The sequence below is a fragment of the Dermacentor albipictus genome, chromosome 1, assembly GCF_038994185.2.
Source record: "Dermacentor albipictus isolate Rhodes 1998 colony chromosome 1, USDA_Dalb.pri_finalv2, whole genome shotgun sequence".
Taxonomy (NCBI): domain Eukaryota; kingdom Metazoa; phylum Arthropoda; class Arachnida; order Ixodida; family Ixodidae; genus Dermacentor; species Dermacentor albipictus.
In genome coordinates, this window is record NC_091821.1 from 315,424,218 (window position 1) to 315,449,856 (window position 25,639).

A 25,639-nucleotide genomic window follows, 5' to 3' on the forward strand; every position below is an offset into this window, starting at 1 on the left:
ATACATTCCCATGGAAGTTTGTTGAGTGTTCAAACAACCGAACTATCATGAACAGCATTATCGTAGAGAACACAATTCAACCACCTCAGGGACACTAGCGTAGTGACAGCGATGTGCTCGATCGTATCGCTGTATTGTGTTCATTTGTCGTTTAAGCTCGCGCACATAGCTGTGACTGCATGATGGACGTCTTAAAATCACGGAAAAATAGGAAGTGTCTGCCCAGCTGAAATCGAAGCACAAGTATAATACAATGGTCTTGGTGGTGAGAAAGGTAATATATAGCTTATTGAATTGCCTTGTCTGTGTTAGCTGCTACCTCGCCTCCCGTGCCAAGGCGGCTTCTGTTTGGCTACCAACTTGGCTTCGAAAACTAAGCCATAAAGGCGTCAAAAGAAATCCGAGGCACAACTGTGCGTGTGCTGGGAGCTTGCGTATCGTTGAAACAATGGCAACACTTTGTAGGCGCTAGGCTGTATTCGGCACCATGCTGGGTGAAACAATGCTCACTTAATCTTGTTCCTGTAACAATGTTTGAAGGTGCTGGCTGGTCACTTACGCGGCACGTTCCGGCAAGACTTAGTCTTTTCTTGTCTTTTTCGTTCGCGGGTCTTTCGACTTTTCTTTAAGGCAGCGAAATGGTCCCATTGTAGCGTCCTCTATAACGAAATTATCTTAACTCTGGGAAGAAAAAAAGAAGTGAGACCGAAGCAGTCAACACCGCTCCATCGATCTGTCTGGCTTAGGCGTGAGAAAATTCACTGGCTGCAGTGTGCACGTAGCGGCGCTTCCTGGTTGCTTCCCGATTCTATACAAAATGAGAACGCGAAGTTGATCTGATCGCATAGTAAGTAGTTCATCAGATGCGGCACATTTTAGGATGCCCGAAGCTTCGGCACCGTCGTGGACTGAGGCGTCGTGTAATCTTTGCGTCACGAAGGATATATACGTAAGCTGATTAGCCTTCGTAGTCTGCTTCATCATTATTGTTTTTTAGACAGCGGTAGCTTCACGTTTTAGAAAGAAAAAGGCGTACTTCCGGGTCAGCAAGTGTGTTTATCACAAACAATAAGAATACGCCTTAATTGCCGGTTTCGAAGGAAGCTTAGAGATCGCTGTGTGATTTCAGGTAGATCGGTTGCTCGGAGCAGCGTGTACGCTCCACAGTACTATACTATTAAGGGTTTAGGTGAGTGAGTGAGTGAGTAAAACAACTTTATTTTGTAATTATTGCATTGCGAAGTGACAAAATGCCACCCAAAGAGGGTGTTTCAGTCTATACCAACGTCTCACGGCTGTTCTAAAACCTAATAAGCTAAAGTAAAAAAAAACAAAAGAGTGGGGGAGTGGAGGGAAGAAGGAAGAGAACAGTCTTGGACGAGAGAACAAGGGAAGGCAATGGTAGAAATGGTCCATGGCAGGCGTTCAACCTGTGCGAGTTGCTTGCGTAAACTTCATTGCTTAAAGATACCCTAAATTTGTGTTTCGTGGCACGCAATCGCTAAAAGAGGCCGATTGCGCCTTTTTATAGCACCAGCGAAGCATGACGCGTGAAAGACGTCACTGCCGCATCATCCCGTTCATGTGTGCAGTTTAAATGTTGGCAAGCCTTGCGCCAGGTGACGCGAATCGTTGTGGATGCTCCAAAGAGCGTTTATTTGTGGGAGATTATAGCGCGTTCTTGAGTGGCTACTGGAACCGCAAAAGTCAGAAGTGCGTCGGTGATGCCGGAGGTCCACGATTAATTGCAATTGCGACAAAGCCCCCTAACGCGCGTGGCCGTTGTGCTGCCGTCACTTCCTATTTACGTCGCGCCCCCATTGTACGCTTTTCAGGAGTCGGTATCGAGATCTCTCGCAATCCGGCAAGGCGGCGTGACGCTGTCCGAGCCGCTCTATACGCTGTGTCTCCGACGCGGTCTGAGCTCGGACGGAAGTGTTTCTGAGCGCGACGGCCTCATCTCTGCCGTCGGCGCCGCTCGTGTTTTTGTGTCCGCGGCGCGTGCAGCGTGACGCGGTGTGCGAAAGCGGCCGATCGATCCGACCGGGCGGCCGTAATTCGCCCTAATTGCCGGCCATTAACCGTGGACTCTCCCTCGCTTACGAAAGGCCCCGGAGAACCGGCGAAAGCTTTGCCCACCGGCTGCAACGCTGACGGAGTCCGGTCCACGAAGCAGGAAGCCCGTCTGTCTCGGAGCGTGCATGACGTTCACGTGGATCAACCATCCCCGGCGAGGCGTGGGCTCTTGCGGCGCGAAGGGACCGATTGAGCCGGGATGATTGCAGAGGGATGATCTCGTTCGTGAGATTGACCACCGAGTGCGTGCCGCGCGGCGTGCAGAGTCAAGCTGCGGGTAAGCCGTGGACGCGCCAGGAAGCGTCTGAGCGGTTGCTCATCGTCCCGGGCGTGTCCACCACGCGAGATGATGAGCCCCGTGCGCTTTCGTTGTCTAGCTTTATGGCCGTGGTGCCCGCTTACGCGTGCCCTATATAGATAACCCTACGTCGTCCCGGATTCCTTCCTCGTGCTGAACGGCATAAGCACGTGCGCTCTGAGTCTCAGGACCTCAGCATGGGTGTTAGACGGAAGTCAGGAGGAGCAGCGCTTATCTGTAACCACCAAATCCGTCTGTCGTTCGAAAGCAGTGTTACAGACGTCGGAAAGTATGAAGCTATATGTGACGTGACCCTATCTTTAGCACTGTTGAGGCTTCTGGCATGCGCTCGCTGTGTGCAACTGCTCGCCCATAAACACAACGCGAGATGTACAATTAGCACTGCATTGCCGTTTAGTGCAGGCTGGAGAGAGCGTATCAAATAAATTGAAAGGAATAATATTTTGTCGTCTAAACACTGTATCATACCAACCAGTATGAGTCTCGTCCTACATGTTGCGGTCATGGTAAACATACAAATGCGATAGGAATAGGTGATATTAATGAGCATGCTTTTTGTGCATCTTCTGCATTGGTCGTTAAAATATCAGCATTTACTGCATGTGGCTTAACCTAGATGCTATGGCGCCATGTAGTTGTCAGTGCATTTCTTATTCTTGGTGCAGGGACTGTGGATCCTTTGTAGGTGATGCTCCGGATACCATGGTAGAGCATAATGCATACCTTCAACGCTGGCTTCGAAAGATTGCTGATTAGGCGTAGGTTTAAGACGCGTTAAAGCTGCACTGAAACGGCCACCGCGATGATGCCAATGTAACCACTAGTCTATCCTGCAGCAACAGGGCAACTCCTAGTGCAATTTGCAACTGACCTCAAATGTGCCTATTCCGCAGTGCGCTCACGTTCTCCGAATAATGCCCAGCTGCCGCTCGCAGTGAACATCAGTGTACAGATCCCTGTACGGGAAGGGGGGAGGGGGGTGGGTAGTATACTTCGTTCGGCGCTGCTGCAGATTATGCGGATTAATGAGCAGTGGTCCAAAGACTGCTATAATGCGCTCCTCAAATAGATTCCTATCAGCTGTGAAGTAGCTCACGCCCTGCAAGCTCGTCAAGTTTTTGAAGGACGAGTAATCAACGCTGCGTCCGCATTTGCACTCCGTCTGGATAATTCCGTGCAGCTGGCACGGCAGCTACATCTTTTGCAAGTCTATTCGCGAGTGATAACGTTTGAGAAGGCTGAGTATTTTTGCTAATTTGCGAGAAGTTACATTTCAACTTTCAACATTCTTGCGTTCTCATACTTCCAACTATTTAAACTAACTTATGACCTCGGTGTCAGCCCCTGTAGAGGTGCCCGAATTACAACTGCACCCATTGAATGCGAGCACATTGATGGCAATGGTCTTGAGCTCTTCGCACCACTTTCTGAAATCTGCCTGTGAGCAACTGTCTGGTCAGGCTGGAGTAAATGGCCATTAAACGGCCGAATTAATGTAGAGCCTCCGCTATACTTAACCCGAACCCGCCCTCAACGCCTTTTCGTTTTTCCTGCGGATGGTGTGGAAGACTTCTCGTTGATGTGCCTCGAAACTGCTAGCTGAATGCGTCTTCCTCCCAAAGCGCTCGACGTTCGCTACTTACAGCCTGCGTTTATAAAAATTAAACTGCTAGAGATGTGTTTTAATTGCTCAGGCTATGTCTGACGGCGCGGCTGTACAGCACCCATAAATGTCGTAACACACCCACTTATCGACATTTCTGAGGCATGTGTACAGTTAATGCGAAAACGGGGTAGCCGCGCGTAAAAAAACGTTTGTGCGGCAATGCGGTGCGCGTGGCGGAGCGGGCTTTCAGCAGGACGCGGCGCTGCACCCAATTACCGAGACACATGGCGCGGCACTGGGGTCTCGCGCGCGTGCCAGCACGCGTCCACGTTGACGCCCGAGGCGCGTGCGGCCGCCTTTAATTGCGTCACGCCTGCAGGGGGGAGAGCCGCGCGGCGATTGCACGTTCTGCGAGCACGGGTCCTTTGTCTCGCGGAAACAAAAGGCACGCGCGGACAGGGCCGCGCCTTCTCGCCTCGGCGGCGGCCGCCGCCGGCCCCAGGGTCAGGCGACCTTCTGGGCCGCCCGGACACGCGGGGAGGACGAAAAGGGTGCCCGTTAGTCCCGCCCGGGCTCGATCGGCGATCGGTGCCGATGTATAGGCGCTTTCTCGTTACGGGACCTCGCACGCGACGCTCGAAATCAAATGCAAGAAACAATTTTGCATGAACGCTAGTGGCCACAGCGCGATAAATCTGAATAGATAACTGTATTGACGGGCCAAAACATAAAGAAACGCCCCACAGATCGCGCCGTGTGTGAAAAATAGTTAAAAAAAACAAAAAAAGCTAAGCGTACGTACATCAGCATTAAGTAAAAAAAAATAATAACACACTTCAGAGCATGCGGCGGCGTTATGTCTCGGTTTGGTGTTGGTAAAGAAATAGAAAGACATACTTTACTAATCTTCGCGCACGCTTCTGTAGCCTTTGCACCGCAGTGAAATGTATGGCATACATAAATCCCCAGAAGTCATTCTAGCAGCTGTGATAAAACGTCCTTGACCCGCCGTGGTTGCATGTGGCTATAGTGTTGGGCTGCTAAGCACGAGGTCGTGGGATCGAATCCCGGCCCTGGCGGCCTGAATTCGATGGGGGAGAAATGCGAAAACACTCGCGTATTTAGATTTAGGTGCCCGTTAAAGAACCTCATGTGGTTGAAATTTCCGGAGTCCTCCACTACGGCGTGACTCATAATTAGAAAGTGGTTTCGGCATGTAAAACCCCACAATTTAATTTTAAAACTTGCCTGTTGATTGGATTGGTCGAAAATAGTAAACAATTCCAAGATAGAAACTATAAAACGAAGAGTGTGCTCAGATTAACTGCTCGCTAATTTTAAAACTTGCCTGTTGATTGGATTGGTCGAAAATAGTAAACAATTCCAAGATAGAAACTATAAAACGAAGAGTGTGCTCAGATTAACTGCTCGCTTTTCCTCTCGAATGAATTACTGGTCTAGGGGTCTGGGGGGCGTTTTTCCGTGGCTTGTGCGTTTGTATGTTACATAAACGTGCGCACATCTGTCGTATGCTCTTGCTATGTTTTTTTAAACGTATACACAATTGAAAGAGAGAAAGGGAAAGCAATGAGCAGGCTGTCAACTGCGACATTGTCAATGACTACCTGCTCTTTAGGAAGGAGGGGACAGGAAATACAGAAATGGAATATAGGAGGAAGCGGTGGAAATACTAAAGAAAACAAGATGACAGATCTGAAAAATTAAAGTAAAACCACGACGAACAATACAGTGCGCCAGTAGAAACAAAATATTCTAACGTTCCAAATACTTCGAAATCCGCGACGACACACTGGAAGTGCCTGAGTTGTGATTACGGAACGAAATTAGAAAAAATTGAAGTTTGACTTTCATTTTTTTCTTCTAGTAATCGAGCTGTTGACAAGAAATTAATGAAAATAGAAATCTAAATGAATAGTTTATCAGTCTAAATTGATTAAGTGTTTCTCTTTACTGTCCTCCTGAATCTACAAACAAAGCAACTAGAGCCATACATATCAATTACACTCAAGACTGGACGGTGCGCTTCTCTGCCTGTGCCTTCTGTGGTGATATCAGCGACATCAAACATTTCATTTGGCTGCGCCCGCAGTTCGACGCAGAAAGAAAAGCGATGGTGAACAGCCTGCAGTAGAGTGCTCTTACGCACGGGACATTTGAAGACGTCGCTCTCCTCGGAGGGCCCGCGGCAATCGGGAAGAGAGTGCAACGACTGCCCCGATTGCCTTCGTGCGAGACGCGGGGCTCTTCGACACCTGGTCACGCACCCCTGATCTCAACTCACAGGAGGTTCAGGTGGAACAATTACCGGCTATATATGCCAGGCTAATTTCGCCTGCTAACAGGCTAACGCCACCACCACTATCAATTTCATTACGCTCCTTCTCATCTGTGCACCTGAAGAATTCGCAGCTGTACATGTAAAGCTAACTTTCAAAGACTTATTGCGACATCGAAGAAACATTAGCCTTTCATTAAGTTCTTTACCCCAGCAAGGTTCGCGTGCTCCCGCCTGGAGATGTCATTTTTATGTGCCGAAGAGGGGCGAGGTGCAGATCTCCTCAGTGCGACTTGTGTAGGCAGTCGATGCCGAAGCGCGCGCTTATCGACGCACTGTTTGCCACGACTGCTACCACGCTTCGACTCTGCTTAAACAGCGGCTATCAGCTGCCCCGATTTATCAAGGACGTTCTTTTTTCTCTAGCAGCAAACTCGCGAGATGGAAAGGGACAAAGAAACAAGTGAAACACACGGGGCTCCAAGGACAACTCGAAGACAAGTTGCCACGTTGTGCGGCTTCGTCGGGCCTTTCCTCCCCCCGCGATCGAATAGGACGGGTGGCTCGACGCGTTGTTGCTTTAGTAAAGCCGAAGCTTCGCTGCGGACGCAAGAGCCAGTCAGGAGAACGAATGAACGTCCTTCTCAGCGTAGATGTTTCGTCAGATCACCTAAAGCCGGAGATATATTGGTACTAAGATTACTGTATAGAGAAGTACGGCCCATGCAGGGGTTCAACCTGCTGATTCACCATGGGAACGATTGGATCGGTTTCCAGAATGAGAGTGGTCTCTCTTGTAACTACTTAGGTTTTATCTTGCATGTACCTTTATTTTATGGGAGGATAGCCTTAATTTGCATAAAAGGGTATTTTTGTATTGGTTCATGCATTGGTTCCCGGCTTAGCCTTCTGTTTTAGCCCGCCTCGGTGAGACGCTGTGCGAAAGATTTTAAGGGGCAAAGGTAGTAAATGTATTTAGATATGTTGATGATTTCTTTGTTGTTAATTGTACCTCGGACTAGTTAAAGGCCGAGCTTGACGCTGTCTGGCCAAAAATTCGAGAGTGTGTTAAACCGCTGGAAATGACGTTTGAGTTACCGCATCATGGTACCGTGCCTTTTCCGCTTGTTGATTTGTAATGTTCGCTTTTGTTGGTATTACAAGACAGGACCAAATAAGCCCTTGTACCCGTGACACTAAGCACACTCTTAGTCAAGAGGTTTTTTTTTTTAATATTTGTTTCAAGGATGCCCTAATGTCGCGCCCCCATCTAATCGGCTCCAGATTCGACCTCCTACAAAGTAAGGGGCTGATTGACGCAGGCTATCCCAAGTTGTTGTTGGTTTTTGCAGCAGAGCCAGTGAGTGTGGGCGCCGCATAAGTGTGATGCCGCACATTCGCAGTGCCTGCCGCTAAATATATATATATATATATTAAGGTATACCTTAATTTGCTGGGCAACAATTCGACCACGCAGAGACGCCAAACCCCAGGAAAGGAGGCGCAGAAAATTTCCCTTTAGTGAAGAAATCATGCGTTCGAAGGCGTATACTTGTCACACTGAGGATATTTAGGAGCCGTGTACGTAAGCAGGGCTGCAACTGGGGCCAGTTTGGTGGTGCACTGTTTTGGATAAATGCACTGTTTTGCAGCGGAACAACATAGGGTAGTCGTCCTAGAGACAGTGACGTAGTATACTGGGATGATCCTGGAGGTTGCGTGATGAAAAAAATGGCCCGATCTCGTAGACAGTGTATACTGCGTTCGTGGTAGTCACGTGGGCTGCGTGGGGAGGTTTACCGCGTATTTGCCAGGCAGGCACGTATGTCGCTATGCTGAAAAAACACCTTGCCGAAGATAAGGAGTTTTATAGCATTTAAATAACCAATTTAGAAAGCTTTACTTCGTATACACATTACAAAATGGGCGTTTGCATCTCCATAATTTGTTTCCATTTTCCCCCCTTTCCAAGATGGCTTGGCTTTCATAAAGAAACATTCTTCTTTTCTTTCTTTTTCTTTTTTTCCTTTGCTGCGTTGCGTGCTAGCGCGCATTTCTCTGCAGCAGTCGAGCGTTTTGCGTTCACAGCTAATTTACACTGCACAGACCGTGGTTATCGACACTTATCAGTAAAATGCACATTTGGCATGGACGTCGCAAGATGTAGATACTCTGGCAGAAACAGTCACCATGGCCGATTACTTTTGATATTGTAGACAGTTCTTCATTCTTATTTGTGGTGTTCTGGAAACAACAGGATTGTAGAAATTGGAGCCTAGATAAGGATAATTCTGGCAATAAATTTTGAGCGATAAAATAGGGTATAAAAACACCTCAGAAGTTTGGTTGTTTTCGATGAAACGGTAAAACGGTCATTCGCTGTGTGCGAGTCCTTAAACACTAGCGCGTGTGCACAGAAGTTTCCGTTAGTAATTTTCCATTTTTGTGGAAACACATTGCGCGTAACGATCGCGGAAATACCGCGCGACGACCACCGCGAGTCGTGCAGTCAATCTAGAAGCGTGCGTTATTAAATCGGCACTTGTTTTCGTTGCGCGCTCGTGACTCGCCTCACAGCTTCACGCGCTGCACGCTTCTAGCGAGGCTCTGCTCGCACGCACTTGTGTCTCAGGCGTCGACCCTCTGGCCCCTGTGATTATACGGGGTGGGGGGTTCGTCCTGTTGGGATCGCTTGATTGCTCGCGCTTGTTTCGGATCCTCCGTTGCGCGAACGGTTCACCAGCCGGTGCGCATTCGTAGCCATCTTTATGTGACACGAGGCAAGTGCTGAAGAATGAGCGGCTCGGGTAAAAATAGTTCCTGCACCTTCATCGGCTTGCGTTCGCCATGTGAACGCACCGAGGCGGAAACCGGCGAGGTGCTTTGTTCTGGAGAGAAAAGAATTACATCCGTGAGGTAGAAAACTAAAAACAGTGAAGATGGGAACACGACACACACGAGCACCAAAGGGGAACACCGCTTCGCCCTTATGTGTCGCTGGAGTATGAGCCAGGAATTAAATGATGCGCCGGTGCGTTTGATGTCCTCTATCGCTCGACGGGTGAATGACAAAGCTGGCAGACGGGCTTTTGACTGAACCCTCGCCAAAATGCGTGAATTCGTAGCTTTTGAGTATTCTGCATTGGCTTTACCTTTTGGGAAAGCTGTACGTGCTCGTACAGTTATGTTCACGTGGACCGGCAGCAATTTTTTCTTAAGTCACGTGCTGTGTGGCACCGGTATCACTGTTTCTACGAGCGTCTCTCTTTTTCAACTACACATCGAGCGTGTTTCTGTCGCGGAACCATACGTGAGCTGTTAATGTGGAGACTTGACGAGGCCGTCCTGCTGAAGTGTGCATTGTGCACCGGTGTTTACTTCCGTTTCGTTAATATCGTACGAAGACTGCTTGCCACTTCGAGGTACAAGTACATTCTATTGCAGCGTTATATACATAAAAAAAAAAAATAAACGCGAAACGCACTTGATGTGGCGGGAGCGTCACGCGTAATCGGAGCAAAGAGCACCTGACTCTGCAGAACGACCTGTCACGCGCACACGAAACGCCCGAGGCGGCCAGACACGCTTACGTAACTGCGCGGATACGTTTCGAACCTCGTCGACCGGAAGCGCCGCGTCTTCAAGCGCGCACGCGTTGCCGTAGTGCAGACGCACGATACGTGCAATCGCGGGACAGGTGTAAGCGCGTTCCTCGGTCGGGATCAACAGCACTGCCGTCGCATGCTGCTTTTGCTGATCGAGCACCGCTCCGACTCATTTGCTCGCCTCGTTAAAAGATCGGGGGCGGCGTGCGCGTCCACTGCGCGCACGTTTTCTTCTTTCATTAGCGGTGGCGCCGTCGAAAGTGGAGCGTCGGCGCACGGTGCGTCGCACGCGACTCGCGCGGGCGTGATCGCGCGCGCGCCGGGCCGAGAGGCGGGGGCCGTGGGAGCGGCTCGCCGCGCAGGCTTGCCCATAGTGCGCCGCCTGACTGGCTACAGTGTTTCGGTGCACCGCACTTCGGAGGCTTGGCGCTGATCTGACGTCGGATGCACTGGAAGGCACGATGGTGTCCGCAGCCACTTGCTACATGGCAGTATACCCTTCAGGCGGACCCCTTGCAGTGGCTCGATGGCGCTTTTCATACTAAGTACGAGGACGATTGACGGCTGCAGTGGCCGTATTTCGATGGGGCCGAAATGAGAACGCGCTCATGTACTTAGTAGTCTTAGTACTTAGTACTTAGTAGCCAAAATTAATCCGCGGATCACTTCAGTACGGTGTTCTCGTGTATTTGGGGGGGCGTTAATCCCAATGAATGAGTCTTCAGGCGGGGGACTCGATATTCACCCCGCAACTGTCACATGACAGTCGTCAGGATGCAAGAAAAAGCCAGCGTCAGCTGCGGAAGATATCTGATCCGGAAGCGTGGAAGTTTTCGTACACGGCACCAAAGCCATTCATTCAGCTGCCGCACCGTCGTCGTCCTCCGATTGCAGCTTCTGCGACGCTGCGCGCAACTCTCGATATCCGAATCGGTGCACGTTACGCGCACGGAAGGAGTGCATCTCTCCGCCGCTCGCCGGCTCCTCTGGGGCGCATGCTTTCGTGTGCGATATCGAACGCGAACTGCCGCTCCTGCAGCTGGGGCGAGGCTGGTTGCGCGGCAGCGAAGCCTCACTCGGAAAGCTTTACGCTGAGCGCAGCGCCTCGAGTGCACATCGTAGAAGCCACAAGCAATGCTCGCAACTCGCCTCAGATTTGTCAAAGAAGAGCACATTGAAAGGTCATCATTACGGATTGCGATTTTTCGCAATCTGTAAAACGTTTTCTAGATTGGAGACTGCCATCCAAACTAACGCAGACAGATCTCGTTGTGCATATTGAGTCATCTGCTATCAACCACAGACGTTCTGCAAATTTCACTCGGGCCGACCTTTCCACCTTTCTGTTATCAAAGTTTATCTCTCTCTTCTGCGTTGCCATCCGTATACAGTTTTATTTATGAGTGGACTGGACCTTTTCTTTTTTTCATTTGCACAGACTGTGACTGTAGCGTTTCATGACTGTGTTCAACGTCAAAGATCTACGTGTCATGGCCCACAGGTTAATGGGGCAGTATTTTATGCAATGCCTTTGACTTAATATTCAAAACCGTCTGGGACCGCAGCGGCTACAGTCCTGCAGTGCTGCGTGGTTTAGTGAGATGGAGCGTACATTCTGCGGTGCCATTTCACACAATTATTTTCTTTCTCTTACTAAATGTCCTTGATTACAATACATAAGAAAGTAGGCAAAAGTGTTTAGACACACAGCCAAAGGCTAGTAGGAAGTCTAAACGAAAATATGCAAGTACAAGCAATAAATTTTACAGAACAAACGATAAGGTATAAATCCATTTCTTCTGAGAACGGTTCAGTATAACGGTGATTGCATGGTGGGATTTTAAAACAGGATTCTATTTTCCGGTGCAATTTCGAAATGCTATTTGTCACGGAGGAATTATATTGCACATAAATTTTGCGGTTTGAATACACTGAGCTATTTCGCCGTTGATGTTACAGTGCAATTCGTATACGTTCAATTTTGCAGGGCAGCTTGGAATTTCCAATTTTATCTTACTGCGCAATTTCGCTTGAGATGCAGCTATACTCGAGAGCAGATTTCGCTGCCGCGCAATTTCGCAGTGCGATTTCGCAGTGTGGTGGCAAGCTCGATCCAACACAGTCTTGCACTGATTGGCACAGCTCTGCTCACGTCTGCACCTATAGCAGAGGAGGTCGAAGTGGCCGCTTATATGCGCATGGTTTTCAACGTTGTCAATAACTATGCGTGCAGTAAATCACACGGTGCAAGGAGACTGCTTATTTGTAGGTTTGACGGGCCACGAACGCGTACAGATAATAGTAATGCATAACGCTTACACTTCTTGAAGCCCCATTGTTTCGAACTGAAGTCAATGCGAGCAATTGTCTCGCGAAGCGTTTGATTGACAGGCAATGTAGGACTGCCATGTAATATTCCTTGACTCGCAGTGTTCCACTAAAGCGAACAACAAAACAAAAATTAAAAACTTGTGGTGGCTTAGGAAAATAGCGCCGCCTCTTAGTACATCGACGTGTACCTGTCAGTCGTGCATATCGAGCTGCCCTCAGCACAACATGCAGACACTTTGACAGAGATGCAGGCTTGCAGATAGACATTTCCTGTCTCCGCGGTCATGTTCTGTCTTCGACAAGCTAACTTCGCAAAGAGAAGAGGATGCAGTGAAATACCGTTCTCGTCTCTCCGTGCATTTAACTTCCGGAAATCGCGTATCAAGTGGCACGAAATTACACCTTCCCTCATATCTCCTTCGCGTCATATGTGTAAAATTGTAGAAGCCAAGATCGCTTGCACCCTGAGACACTTATGATTTAATTTCAGCCAGCTTGACGCTTGGTTGTCTGCTGCTGGTGCCAGTACACGCGGTCCCGTAGGGAATTCACTTCTTTCGTTACTGAGAGAAACTTGTGAAGTAGCTGGGTGGGTGTTTCCCTCGAACAGTCGACATCCTCTTTAATCACCATTTAATTCTGTCACTGGGAAACGTAGAGTTTCCATAGTTTCAACACATTTATTTTTTTCATTTTCAGCGTCCCTTGAAAAGCGTACTGCAGCACACGAGATTAAGAATTTTCAATTCTTCGTTGAGTGTTGGTGAGTTCACAGGTGTGGACTCGGCGGCTGAACCCTGGGACGGAACGCTATACAAGAAAATAACATCGACTAACATCAATAAGAAATAACACCAACTTAGCTGATGCAGATAGTTGATGAAACTGTTGAAATTATTTATGCGTGCGTGTTGTGGAGCTCCATTTGGTCTAAATTATTTCTTAGCTGTCTGCTACGACGTTTCTCATAGCTCAGTACACAGTGTGCAGCTCTCTCGCGTACAAAACGATTATTTATACTCTATTCCTAACATTCACTCTCAAAGTAACGGCCACAGTCATACATGCATCCTAGCTGGTAATACGGAAATCTGAAGTCTGAATGGGGATAAGTAACATACTAGATTTTAAAAATCTGCCTCCGCTTCACCCTGTGAAAGTGGATGTACAGCGAAGCTGTGGCCGACGTTAGACATGTACCTCCAACCCAAATGACGTCAGAAGACGTCAGACAAGCGCCACCGCCACAAACGATGTACGCCACGAGCGCACGCACGCGGGCAGAAGTGCAGCATACATCCTCATTCTTCTAGGCCCTTCGTTGGGCACAAGCGCCTTATTGAACTAATTGAGTTTTTCAAAGCAAATTGCGTCAGAAAAATGGTAAAGTGTGATTTACACACAAGTTGCCGGCATGATAGCTTCGGATTGTTATTTGAATTTACGAGAAAACATAATTCTGTTAGGCGAAAACTCAGACAATGTTCTTTTCCGGCTGCTGTTTGAGATCTGTCTGAGTAGCCGCACAATGTTCTTGGGTGTGCACGAGCCCATGAAAAATCCCGACCAATTAGAGGCTGACAGCTTCGTTGAAAAGATATAACGCAAAATAGTATGAAGGTACACTACTGACAATCCTCGCAGCATTCCTGCTTAAAGAACTGGATGAAAAATAAGAATAAACATGCAGCCTCAGCGGTACGTCACTTACCTAACCAATACGACGTTGGGTTTCAGTACAGTGGCGGCACTCAGGAAACAACGCAAATACTTGTCCCTTCTAAAACTGGTCTTCCTTTTCCACCGCGGTTGGCACAATGAGCCTGATGCAGACAATGCAGCCATAATCTCTCTGGAGTGGAATATATATTCAGCCTGGACGGGGACACGTAACTAACTCTGTTCGTGCCGTGCACGGATGTATTCGCGACGAAGAGCATTTTTCATTGTTGCGCACGTGCAATTCGCATGCGCCGTCTCGCTAAAACGGTTCAACATCGAGGAGGCTGCACATGGAGCCAGCTGTAAAAAGGCTGGATTGAATAGTCGGGGCACATCTCAGAAACGTTGGCCTCTTGCAACTATTTGCATTCACTGCTTGTGGGAACTGCGTGTAATTCTGTGAAATGTCTGTAATCACTCAATACTTTACCCGCAGCAACTTTGGTGTATATGTTGTTGAGCGTGTTTGTTTTCCTCGAACTCTAGCGCCGTCCTTCCCATTTCTTCTTTCCTTGGCTGCATGGAAATTTATCGACATGTGAGACGATGACGATGCTCGTGGCATATCCTTGTCCGTTATCTGCACTCCTTAACATAAGATTAACCAACTTACTTCGATAGGCTTCCTATGAAAGCAGTCATAAGAACTCCCACTATTGACCGTACTGTTTTTTATGCTATATCTGCATTTCAGGCGTAGGCAAAGAGAAGGCAAGCAATATCTTTATGGAGGCAAGATGTGTATGCTGGCAGTTTACAGACTTTGTAAATCTGCATTCCTAAGTTGCGTGGCGTGCCCGCACCGGCGCGCTGGCCTGTCATGACCACTGATCTCCACACCAGAGTTGGCTATCACGTTAGTTGGCGATACGATCCAGCCGGGGCGCCAGCCAACGACGGGTGGTCATTACGTGTGAAGAGGTCGTGCGAGTGAGGCTTGCGCAAATTCGGCCCCGTAACTGCATAGCGGGGCCCACCTTTGGTAAGGCTGCACGGTTTTAGTGAGACAGCATGTATGTTCGGATCGCTTATACATGAGCCCGCTACGACGACAGCGCAATATACGACAATTTCTCCGGCGATGCGGTTGTTGCGGAGTGCACGAGGAAACAAGCGGCACCGTAGCGATGGGAGTGTCCTCCATGCAGAATAAGCTGTCAGCCTCGAGCGCCGGGCATGAAACGCGAACGCACGAGTAGCTGCGTGCGGAATGCCCTGGACCGCTGTGGGTGCCGCCTGACCAGCGACAACGCGACGTTGTCCCGCTGTCCGATTGCGGGAAACGAGAAGTTCCGCGGATGGAGGCGTGCGACATTCGGACAGCGCGAGGCTGGCTTTGCGACAACGATTGACATCGAGGAAGCCGTGCTGCGTACGAGATCGTCGTATAACGGAACTTGTACTCTGACGGAGCCAGAGATCTTTGCTGCGTGTGTTCGGTGGAGGCAACAGTATTTTGCAATTCGTTTGACTTCCCTCAGTGCGCTGTTCCTGTGTTCCTGGATGCATTCACTGGATGCAAGAAAAAAAAAGGACCGAGAGAGAGAGAGAGAGAGAGAGAGAGAGAGAGAGAGAGATTTAGACATGCGCATAATTGTGATGGCTGCTCCTTTTCATACGATAGTATTAATGATAAGAAGAAAATGTATTGTTTTCTGGCACGATAAGAGCACTAGTCGAGCACCGCGCTTTAGCTTTTCTCCTAAGCTAGAAGCAGACAAAATTTGGATGACTGAGTGCTTATCGCTTGTAGTCCGTCATGCACGCGTCCCTAATTGAATCCTGTAGACGGGCCCTATTGCGTCAGTGATTCAGCAACTGTGCCGTTCGTGCGCAGTTGCGTCGAAACTGTACTGTCTCAGCAGACGTGGAAGCAGCGCTGCACCTGAGCAGTGGTCTCCAAGCAAGCTGCACGTGCTATAGCACAGCAATATGGAACGTCATCATCAAGAACCAGTGCTGACAAGGAAGCGTTACGTCAATTTGAGCTTTCGACTAGGATATGCTGGCACCATCCGGTAGAAAGGCCACTGAAATGGCACAAATGACATACGCGCGTAATACACAAACGTTTGCTTTATCCCGCGCCGCTTCTGCAGCCAGCTCGGTCCACGGCCGCGCGCGTTGCGAGGAGCGCCTGCACCTTACGCGTTCCATCACGCCGGTGCCCATGTCAGGCCAGAAGGGGGTCACTTGTGCCTCAAAATCAGCGGTAAATTCGCGGACGCAAAATCGCAGCATGTGCTGCTGAAAACTGTTGACTCCCCTCGCTAGGTTGTGTGTCACGGTGCCGCTGTCGGCGGGCAAACTTAGAGCGCTTTTTGCCCGTATAGCGGCTGTATTATGCTGCAAGCTGAAGTCAAGGTGGGTATTTTATAAGAACATTGTACGCGGTGCTCGACTGTAAGAGCTCAATCTACTGCATCTCGGTTCCGCAGCGGGAGGCCTTCGCGCCTGTCTCTCCATTGCGCACCGTAATTCAGTTTAGATGGCAGGCCGGTCGGCGTTATGTTAAACCAAGAGGAAGGGGCTTTACGTTACGCGGCGCCCCCTTCGACTCACGCGGAATGTTGCCTCGAGTGGAGCCACTTTGCCTTTTGCGTAATTTTAATACCTATAGTTCTCTTCTGTAGGCTGGAAAATTGTTCATCCCCGTACGATGATCACTCCGTCGCAGCGCAATCACTTCGGTGCATGCTTAACACGCTGCACCGTCCTTTGTATTCCGTTGCAGTCTCTCTTTGCGCGGCGTTACACTGTCGGCGCGAGCGCAACCATTCAGCCGTTGTTGGTCGCCGGTGGAGCGCGATTGTATGGGTCAACAGGAATGCACTCCTGACCCCGCTTAACATAAGGTTGCATTTGTTGGCTCTCCGAGGCCGCCAGGACCTCTTCTTAATGCGTCGAAACCATTTACATGTATCGTATGTATAGCTATGAGCCCTGTAGCTTACAGTTCCTTGTGGTTTTTACGCTCTACGCGCAGCATTATTTCTGGTGTTACCTTACTTAGCCTACTCGCTCCGCGAACCAAAATCATACCACGCATTTTAACGTCTTCTGCGTTGGTGAGAATGACACTTTTCGTTTCACATTCGACCGGGTAGTAATTTGCGCAAGGTTTACAGACTCGCAATCCGCGTGTACGTAACGCATAGGGAATTATACCATGTAAGAGATCACATAACTTGATTAAGTAACTTTCCAAGAAGATGTTCTTCCTATCTGTCTCGTGGATTGAAGATGTGATACGCATGACATATGTTTGGACTTTGCAAACGTAGCGCCTGTGCATCACGCATAGTGGTGGCGATGTCAGTTTTCTCTCGGAGACTGCATATGCCTAAGAGCGGCCTCGAAACCAGACACTACGTAGCTTATACAGTGGGCGCTTTTACAGCTCGTTTTACGTGCGTATAAACACCGTAACAATGATGTTCTTCTGAGCTGGCGTGTCGCATGTAGCAAGTCCAAGTCCTTGAGGTGTTAATGGAAAATTTCTCCCTTTCCTTGATGTTCTGTAGATCTTGATTGTAGTCAGAATAAGCACGTGGCCTGGCCATTGTCTAGCACGATGGTCCACTTGTCGCGATGCAGACGAAAGAACAACTTTTCTTAACGTTAGTCGCCATGCCAATTATACCGCTGCAGTGAAGTCGCCTGCTGTGTAACCAACGCATGCACCGCGTAACGTTCACGCCGTGTATAATGAATCTGATCTGATTAGCGTGTTTTTCCATCGCCTGCGACGGCCAGTCTCCTGCCGAGCTATGCCGTACACTGTCGCGCCGCGTTGAGAATGGATTGTAGAGAAACTCGTTTTTCCGCTTGGCCGGTGTTGATGGCATGGAACTACGTCGGTGATAGAGTACGTCAGTGTCCTTGCCGGCTCTGCCTGGCTGCCATACAAGTTGACAAAGTGCGGGCGGTAAGAAGTCGCTATATCGGTCTTAACATCCGATATATAATTTGTCAAGGAGTACCCATGGATGATCACTCGTATCGGCTGTACCAGAGTCTGAAAGTTGATTGAGAGCACCGGAACCAATTTTGTGCACGTTCGGCGGTCTGTAAGTAAGTGCACGACTTTGGTGCACGTTAATAGACCTAGTTTCAAGCGTACATCGGTGATATAAGGAAATATAAATAATAAATAAACGCGCGACCGCAGTTAACATATTACTGCACGCCACGATCTAGCACGCAAGTGCAGTCGGCTTTGTATGCTGAATTAAAAGAGTTTAGGAACGTTCGCACATAAATTTTGCAAGTCTCGACAGACCTGTGGTGTTCCCTTTTTTTTTCGTTTTCCTTTTTAAATTTCATTATTATTATCCTTTTTTTGCTACTCATTCGCTGAGACCGCGCAGAATCATACTGCTGTGCCGCTGATGCTATACTTAACTTGAATGTTCTAATCTCTTCGTTAAAAACGAAGCTACCACGTCATCGGCTATATAAGTTCCGCTATACGAGGAAATCTTTTGATTCCAACGCTTTGCTGCGAAAGGAAGATCCAGAATCTCTGCCGCCCTGGGGCGTTGCGATATAGGACATCGAGGCCCAGTCCCTTCGCGTCCTTCTCGATCACCTCACGGCTGCTCTACTGCTGCACACGGGCGACGCGCTGGACTGCTCAAAAATGCGAGTTTGTGCGAGGCGCACCAACCATCGGTATTCCCCGCGGCGCCCGCAGGAGGAGGGCCGCTCTGACGCCCTCTCTTATACTGACCCAATCTCCGCTGCAAACAATATGTATTTATACGATTCGGCGCCTCACTGAATACAAATAGAGGCTGCGAAAGGACCGGCAAAGTTGCGACATCTCGTATTTCTTTCTTTCCCGTTTCCTCTTCCTTTAACAAAAAATAAACACGGACTGCCTTTCCACCTCTATTTACTTTTGCGTCGCTCCTCTTGCTTTCGCCGCACTGGCGAGAGCGCGGAGCCGTTCTTTTCTTTGTTAATATTATCATTATTATTATTCTTAGTACTTTTTCTTTGCCTTTGTCGTACAGTTTATAGGCGCTATATCGCGAACTCACGAGCAGCGCGCGACGGTGTCCCTGCCCCCCCTCCCGCCCACTTCCTCGCCCGGAAATGAAATTTTACGACGACGGCCGATTGCGTGACTGTCGGCGGCGCACCGTCGGGTGCACCGACGCCAGTTTTTGCAAGACGCGTGGCGTCAGGCGTCGTGCCGATACGCGACGGCGTCGTCGACGCTCGGGGGCATCGTGCTCGCGGAGTCGGACGCGATCGAACTGTGTCGCGTGCGTGTGTCCGGCGCAAGAAGAGGGGGGAGGGGACGCGATATTCTTGGCGCGGCAATTAAAGACAGGCGGCGACGTCAGTTTCGCCGTTTCCCTCGTCGACGTCCTGGTGGAGATAAACGCGTCGGATAGATGGGCAGCAGTTTGCCGCGTTTTGCACAACGACTAATTGTCGGGTGCCGCTGACATTCCGCAAGCACGGCGTCTTTATTTTCCCGAGCAGCCGATATGTGGGGCGACTGCGGCGTCGTTGCCGAGCGGCGCTGTCATTTCTCTGCTTCGACTAACGTGAACCTCCAACGTGTATACGCTGGCCAAGCGCAGATGTGGGTGCGTGTGATTAGTCCGGCTTACCCACCGAGCGTCGTTTTTACGGTTTGCGTGTCTTGATGGAAAAACGGCAAATGGGTGGCCGGACGTTAAAGAAGTGAAAGAGAGATAAGAACGCGCATCGCGGCAAGCGACTGGAACTACCACATTTCGAGCTGCTGCTGTGCGGTTTACATTCAGACACAGGTTGCCTGAGCGAACATTGCATAGGCAAAGCTCTTTAAAAAAATGTAATGCAGGAGGGATAGAGATTAGGGAATTCAGGTGACAGATTATTCTCGTTGGCGGACACTACTATTGCGCAAAAATCACGAACTGGTTCCTTAGCAAATGTCTAATTGCTCATATACTCATATATAAGACACAAAAACAGAACGCTGACCGAAGTGGTATTGTCAAAAGGGTTGAGGTTCCAACTTCGGCACGGAAGTTACTGTTCTACTTTCTTTTTTTTCTGTTTCTAATGCCGACCAGACAAGACGTCGTTCAGTTATTGATTTCATCTAATTACCCATTTAGTAAATGATATCGAATTGCGCAATCGAAGCCAGCCAGTTTTCAAGCCTACAGATCTTTGGTTGTGGAGTGCCTGTGACACTTTTAAAACGCCAAGAACGCGGCAACTGTCTTGTTCTACGCAGGCGACGATGGCCAGGCCGCTTGCTTACACAACCGAGCTGACGTGACTGCACGCGTACGAACCAACGTCGTGCACAATTTGCATGACGCGATGCCAGCGTGCAAAAAAAAAAGTCATGTGCACGACGACGTGTCAAGAAGCGAGAAATAAATGTTCTGACATTGGAAGTTTGCTAACGAACGGCGTGCTCTCAACCTCAGTGCTTCCATTCTGTCATGTATACTTACGTGTATTTGCTGCAGCTGTAGCTGTTCGAAATGGACACATGTGCATGAAGGAATGGCACACTTATTCTTATTTTTCTTTTATCCGAGAATTAAGCGTTTTCAATGCGCACAATATGATGTGCAGAATTATCGAACTAAAGACGAGTCAAGCGAGGTTTTCTTTGAACAGCTCCTTCTCATTTCTCAGTGGACTGCAAGAACTACATTTTGTTTAATCACGTACGACCATTTCCTTAATAAGGACTACTAAGGTTCTAGTGATGTATGATTTAGCCAGTAACTCGAACGTGTGCTTGCGACTTGCCTATGCGACAGCGCGTGTCAGCTCTTTGTCCGCAGCTGTCAAAGCATCGCGTGGCTCGATCGCGAACGGCCGAGCGTTGTCAGAGCTCCTTCATCATTATTCCTGCAATAATCGCTTCCGCCTCTGTAATCCCTCAATGACCGACACTGGACTCCCGTGAGAGGATTATGGCTATACGGCCACAGCGACAAGCCGCACACTTAGGAGGCGCAGCAGGAAAAAGAACAAAACGGAAGAAAGAAGGGAGTTTGCTAGCAGCGTGCGTGGCAAGGAGAGAGGGAAAGGGAAAGCATGCAACTACGCGCGTTTGTCATCGACGTAGTGCGGAATGAATGCCGAATGAATGAGTGAAAAGACCTCGATCCTCGTAAATTACTTACCGTGTCGGTTTTTTGTTCGTACGTGTCCGTGCGACCTGCTTATTTCCACAAACTGGATCACCCTACGGCTTTTCGCTAATGCTCCGAGGCTCACACCCGGCATCTGAAGTATCTCCTTTATTTCGCCTTACAGGAAAATGCGGCCCTTACGCACACGGAAGTGAGTCAGCGGCCGGTGGTCGCCGGTCGTTGAACGTCGTGACGAGCATCTCGTACGCGAGTGCATGACCTCCGAGAATATGACTCGTTCCGACACACGTGACCCGAATGTTTGCACATTACGCGCGGGGGGAAGTAGAGGGAGGGTTGGAAGAACAACACTTTCATTACACTGTACCTTTCGCTCGTAAGCGTTACATTTAGGCTGAGCACTGGTGAGCACCCTTGTGTGAACTTGTCATTCCTGTAAGACAGTCGAGGAGTGAAGCTTACTGCGAAGATCACACTTGCCAATCTGAAAATTCCCGAGTTGTCCTGACGCAGTGAAGCCTGAGAACTTCACGGACTTCGGCGTGAACGAAGAAAATAATGTCTGCGTCAGAAATTTAACAACGACTGCGCGAGTAACAGCCACTGTTCACAATCTGTGTAGTGAGTTTTTTTTCAGCAGTAAACGGTATTACAGAGAAAGTGAAAGTGATTATTCTACTTCTTTCACGCGTTATCGTGGTGTTTGTTGACTGTCTTACACAAGATGCAGTACTAAGCTTTGAAACAGCAGTGGCTTCGTGCGCAGTGCCATGAAGAATAGAATGTTCAGGCTGCATTAATAATCGATCAATCCAATTCATTATTTATTGAACGTGCCCAGGAACAGCGCTAAAGTCAGCGTGCTGGCGCGCGGGTACAGTAAAAGAAGAAGAAGAAAGGGAAGTGAGACGGGGGTGTGCTTTACGTCCCAAAACTACCTGGTCTAACAGAGACATCGTAGTGGAGGGGGCTCAGGATTATTCTTAGTCGTGCGCTTAGGCACTTCAATCTTCCCCAAAACTTTAGCGCGCACATGATGTTTCATCATTACGCTTCTATCGAAATTCGGGGCGGTGGCCGAGAATCAAACCTAGGACGAGATTGCCAGTAACATTAGCTGTCACTGAGGACGCCTGAATGTTAAGGAACGGGTGTAATGTAGGAACACAGGACGATGGACCGTTGAAATAATTATCAAGAGGCGAACAGTGTAAGCCGCAGCGTGGAGCCAACGCTTTGACAATGAAACCTGTCTAGTTTACGGTGCTTACATCTTGCTCCTACCACTCGACAAAGCCAGACTTATCAATTTTGTCAGTGCACATAGCTGTATTTAGCTCGGGACAAGTACGCACTAGTTTCTTTTTCTTGGGGGCTGACAGAGACGCTAGCCTGGCAAGTCTTGTGTAATGTAGACTGACTGCTCTCAGGAATATGCATGTATTAGTTTCGGTAACAAGTCAGCAGCAAATCAGACTGAAAGAAAATGTGGCCTCATGGTATGCTCTCCTTTTTTCTCCCTCACACAGACCGTCGTTTTCTTGGACAAAGCCATGCTGAAACTGCTGCTCAATCACTGGCAAGAGTCGTACCACAAGGCTCCGACCAGGGTTACCAGCGAGGACCCGTTGCTCTGCACGGACCTCGCCAAGACTCGACCGAACGAGGAGTTCCTCGTGTCTAGGGTGAACCCGGTCTTCGTAGACTCTAGCAGCGACGTTTCACCAAGCAGCACAATCAACAAACCATCGACGTCCACCAAGACTACTGCTGACGTCCACAGCTCGCAGGACGGCGATAACGAAGCCCCGTCGACGTCCACGGAGCCTCCGAAACCGCCTGATCCACTGAGAGGGGCCGCTGAATCAGCTTCCACGTCAGCTGTTGCAGAAACGAATTCTAACTCCGAAGCTTCTTCGAAGATAGACGCGACAGATTCCGAAGTTGTAGTGACAGCTGACAGTGATCAAAAGCCGAGCGAGTCGCAGCCTTCGGAAGGCGACTCACCAAAGGACTCACTGGAGACTGACAGGTCCTCTTCACCGAAGCCCTTGGTGGAGCTTCGCGGGTGGCAAGAGAACAAGCCGGAGGACAGAGTGCTCGACCGCTTGAGGAGTTCGGGAAGGGCGTCACTCATCACGAAGGAAAAACTCAACCTTGTAGAGAAAGTGATCGCCGAGAGACTCGGTAGGAGGATTCCGGAGCCCGGCATACGTAAGACGATCGAACTCCTCAGGAACGAGTCAGCACCACCGTCCCCGCAACAGACGCTTCTACCAGCTGCAAAGAGAGACCAGGTCGAGGCAGCCCCTGAGCAACCTTCCACGTCAGCAGCGCCTCCGGAACCGTCTCCTACAAGTAGCGGTGACAGGCAGGAAAGTCCCGTGCCATCTGTGACACCTCCGCCGCAGGCTTCAACGGAGGAGATAGCGTCTGTTGTCGACGGCAGCGTCCAAGCCGAAGCAAGCAAGACACCCGAAGCCCCTTCTGAAGCGGGATCCTCAGTGGCGTCAGCGTCTGCGCCCAAGGACGAGAGCTCGGAAACAGTCAGCATGCCCAAAATCGAGGACGCCCACTCAGACTCCATGACGGATTCGTCCAACAGCAAAAAGGAGGAACGCAAGACCGGCAAGTCTTCCGGTCCGTCCACATCGGAGGACAGCGGCATCACGCGAGGCGACCAAGTCTACTCGGAATCGGGCCGACGCAAGGTTTCGACAAAGTCTGACTCCTCGGACCAGAGCAGCTCCGAGGATAGTAGAGGAAAGCGCCACCGCCGAATTAAGAAGGACTCGTCCCGGGATAGCACGAAGAAGCGCCACAAGTCGGCCTACAAGTCTCGCTGCAGCTTCTGCAGCAAGACAGCCAAGAGGTCCCACCAGAAGAATGGCCGCAAGCACAAGCACCGGAGCGTGACCGAGTCCGGCCTCGTGTCAGGCTCCGGCTCGCTGTCGGACCTGGCCTTCGAGCACCCGTGGCTGAGCGACAGCTGCACCGCCCTTTGCCGCCAGAAGCGGTCCTCCATCACGTGCATGGAGAGCTGCAGGGACTACCCCTGCGAGGACTTCCACAACGCCGTTTACAGGTGGGCTGTCGCCACGTGAGCTCCTGCACTTGCATATAGTTCCAATGCGGCTCTGGTAGAAGCGACCGACGCAAACAGTTGATTGGAATTGGTGAAATGCATTCAACAAGGACTCAGCATCTTTAATGTCGCTGGTGTGTTTCCATACTATCTTCTCGGATTGACAGGTATACTGAGAAATGCAGATTGTGAAGTTCGCTGTAACTGATTTTGCGTGACAGCAGGTTTCTTTTATTCATTTTAGGACTTTTCCGTTTTGAACATTCCACGGAGCAGAGAGACGGGAATGCTTGTCGAGCTTGCTACTCTGTACAAGGATGAATTGATAAAATTACCGGAGAATAGTGGGCAAGGAGTGAACACCGCGCGCTCACGCGAGTATATATATGTATATAATTCGTCGTTGCCCCTGCAGGTATCCCGGGGGCCACATTGGCTGCGAAGGCTGCAGCTGCATCCGGGCTCCGTTCCCCGAGTGCTGCCGCTGGGGCGACGTTCCCCGCAGCCGCTACTCGTGGAACGGCAGCGAGGCGGCGGCCGTGGCGGCGGCTGGCGGACACCCCCTGTGCGCTTGTCGCAGGGCGCACCCCGTGTTCTCGTCCAGGAGGAAAGTCAAGTTTGCCCACAAGTCCAAGGACTCTGTGCAGCAGAAGTACGTGGCACGTCATTCCACGGCGCTGCGAAACCGCAAGAACAGGGTAGATGAATGAGACGGGGAGTCTGCGTGGATGTCACTGTCTAAGACACCGCAGCATGAAATGAGTTGCTAAGGGCCCAGCTAGTACGCGAAAACGATCACAAGGCAAAATATAGAATAAGAAACGGCTGTTCGATGTGTTAATGTTTTCTTTTATGGTGTGTGTGTGTGTGTGTGTTCGCGCATTCTTAGTGTCAAGTTATCGTGTGCATGTTGCTTCTCTTTTATGCTTGTCTGTGTCCGCTTTGGCAGGCCCGAAGTATGTACAGGAAAATATGTATGTACAGTCGCGGACAGAATAAAATGGACCACAGTATCTCCGAAAACGTTCAATTCCCAAGCAGCCTGTAGCAGTAACCAGTAAAACTGCCCACGACAACGTTGTTCGCATATTCTAGTCGAGGTCCAAAATGCAAATACCAGATTGCGTTGTGAGGTTGCGGAGATATTCCGCTTTTTCTTAGATTTCATGGTCCATAATATTCTGTCCGCGACTGTACGTATAAACATGAAGTATGCATTGTAGCAGGTACGCCTTGTGTGCACCATCGATGAGTGAAACACGAACCAAGGTTTTCAAACAAGAACGAGCATTCATTCAGCTCAACCAACATCGGGAGCTCATTCGGCGCCTGCGGAAGAAATCTCGCCTGGGCCCGGTGCACATCAATGCGTGCAGTTTGGAGCACGACGTATGTGGTTGAAGAGCGCGGCCAGCACACCTTCTGTAGCTGCAAAAGGGCCCATGTGCAGGGCAGCTGCTCGCTATAGGCTGTAA

The 25,639-nt window shown here is 49.6% G+C and overlaps 1 protein-coding gene across 3 annotated transcripts in view; it reads left to right on the forward strand.

Moving 5' to 3' along the window:
- Positions 1–25,639, forward strand: part of LOC135904380 (dentin sialophosphoprotein-like) — a 104,213-nt gene that overhangs the window by 69,357 nt on the left and 9,217 nt on the right. For all 3 annotated transcript variants that reach the window (XM_065435108.2, XM_065435117.2, XM_065435124.2), the window contains exons 2-3: positions 22,609–24,164; positions 24,580–24,816. In XM_065435108.2, coding sequence (XP_065291180.1) covers positions 22,633–24,164; positions 24,580–24,816 — 1,769 coding nt within the window. In that variant the 5' untranslated portion in view covers positions 22,609–22,632. The remainder of the gene's footprint in view (positions 1–22,608; positions 24,165–24,579; positions 24,817–25,639) is intronic.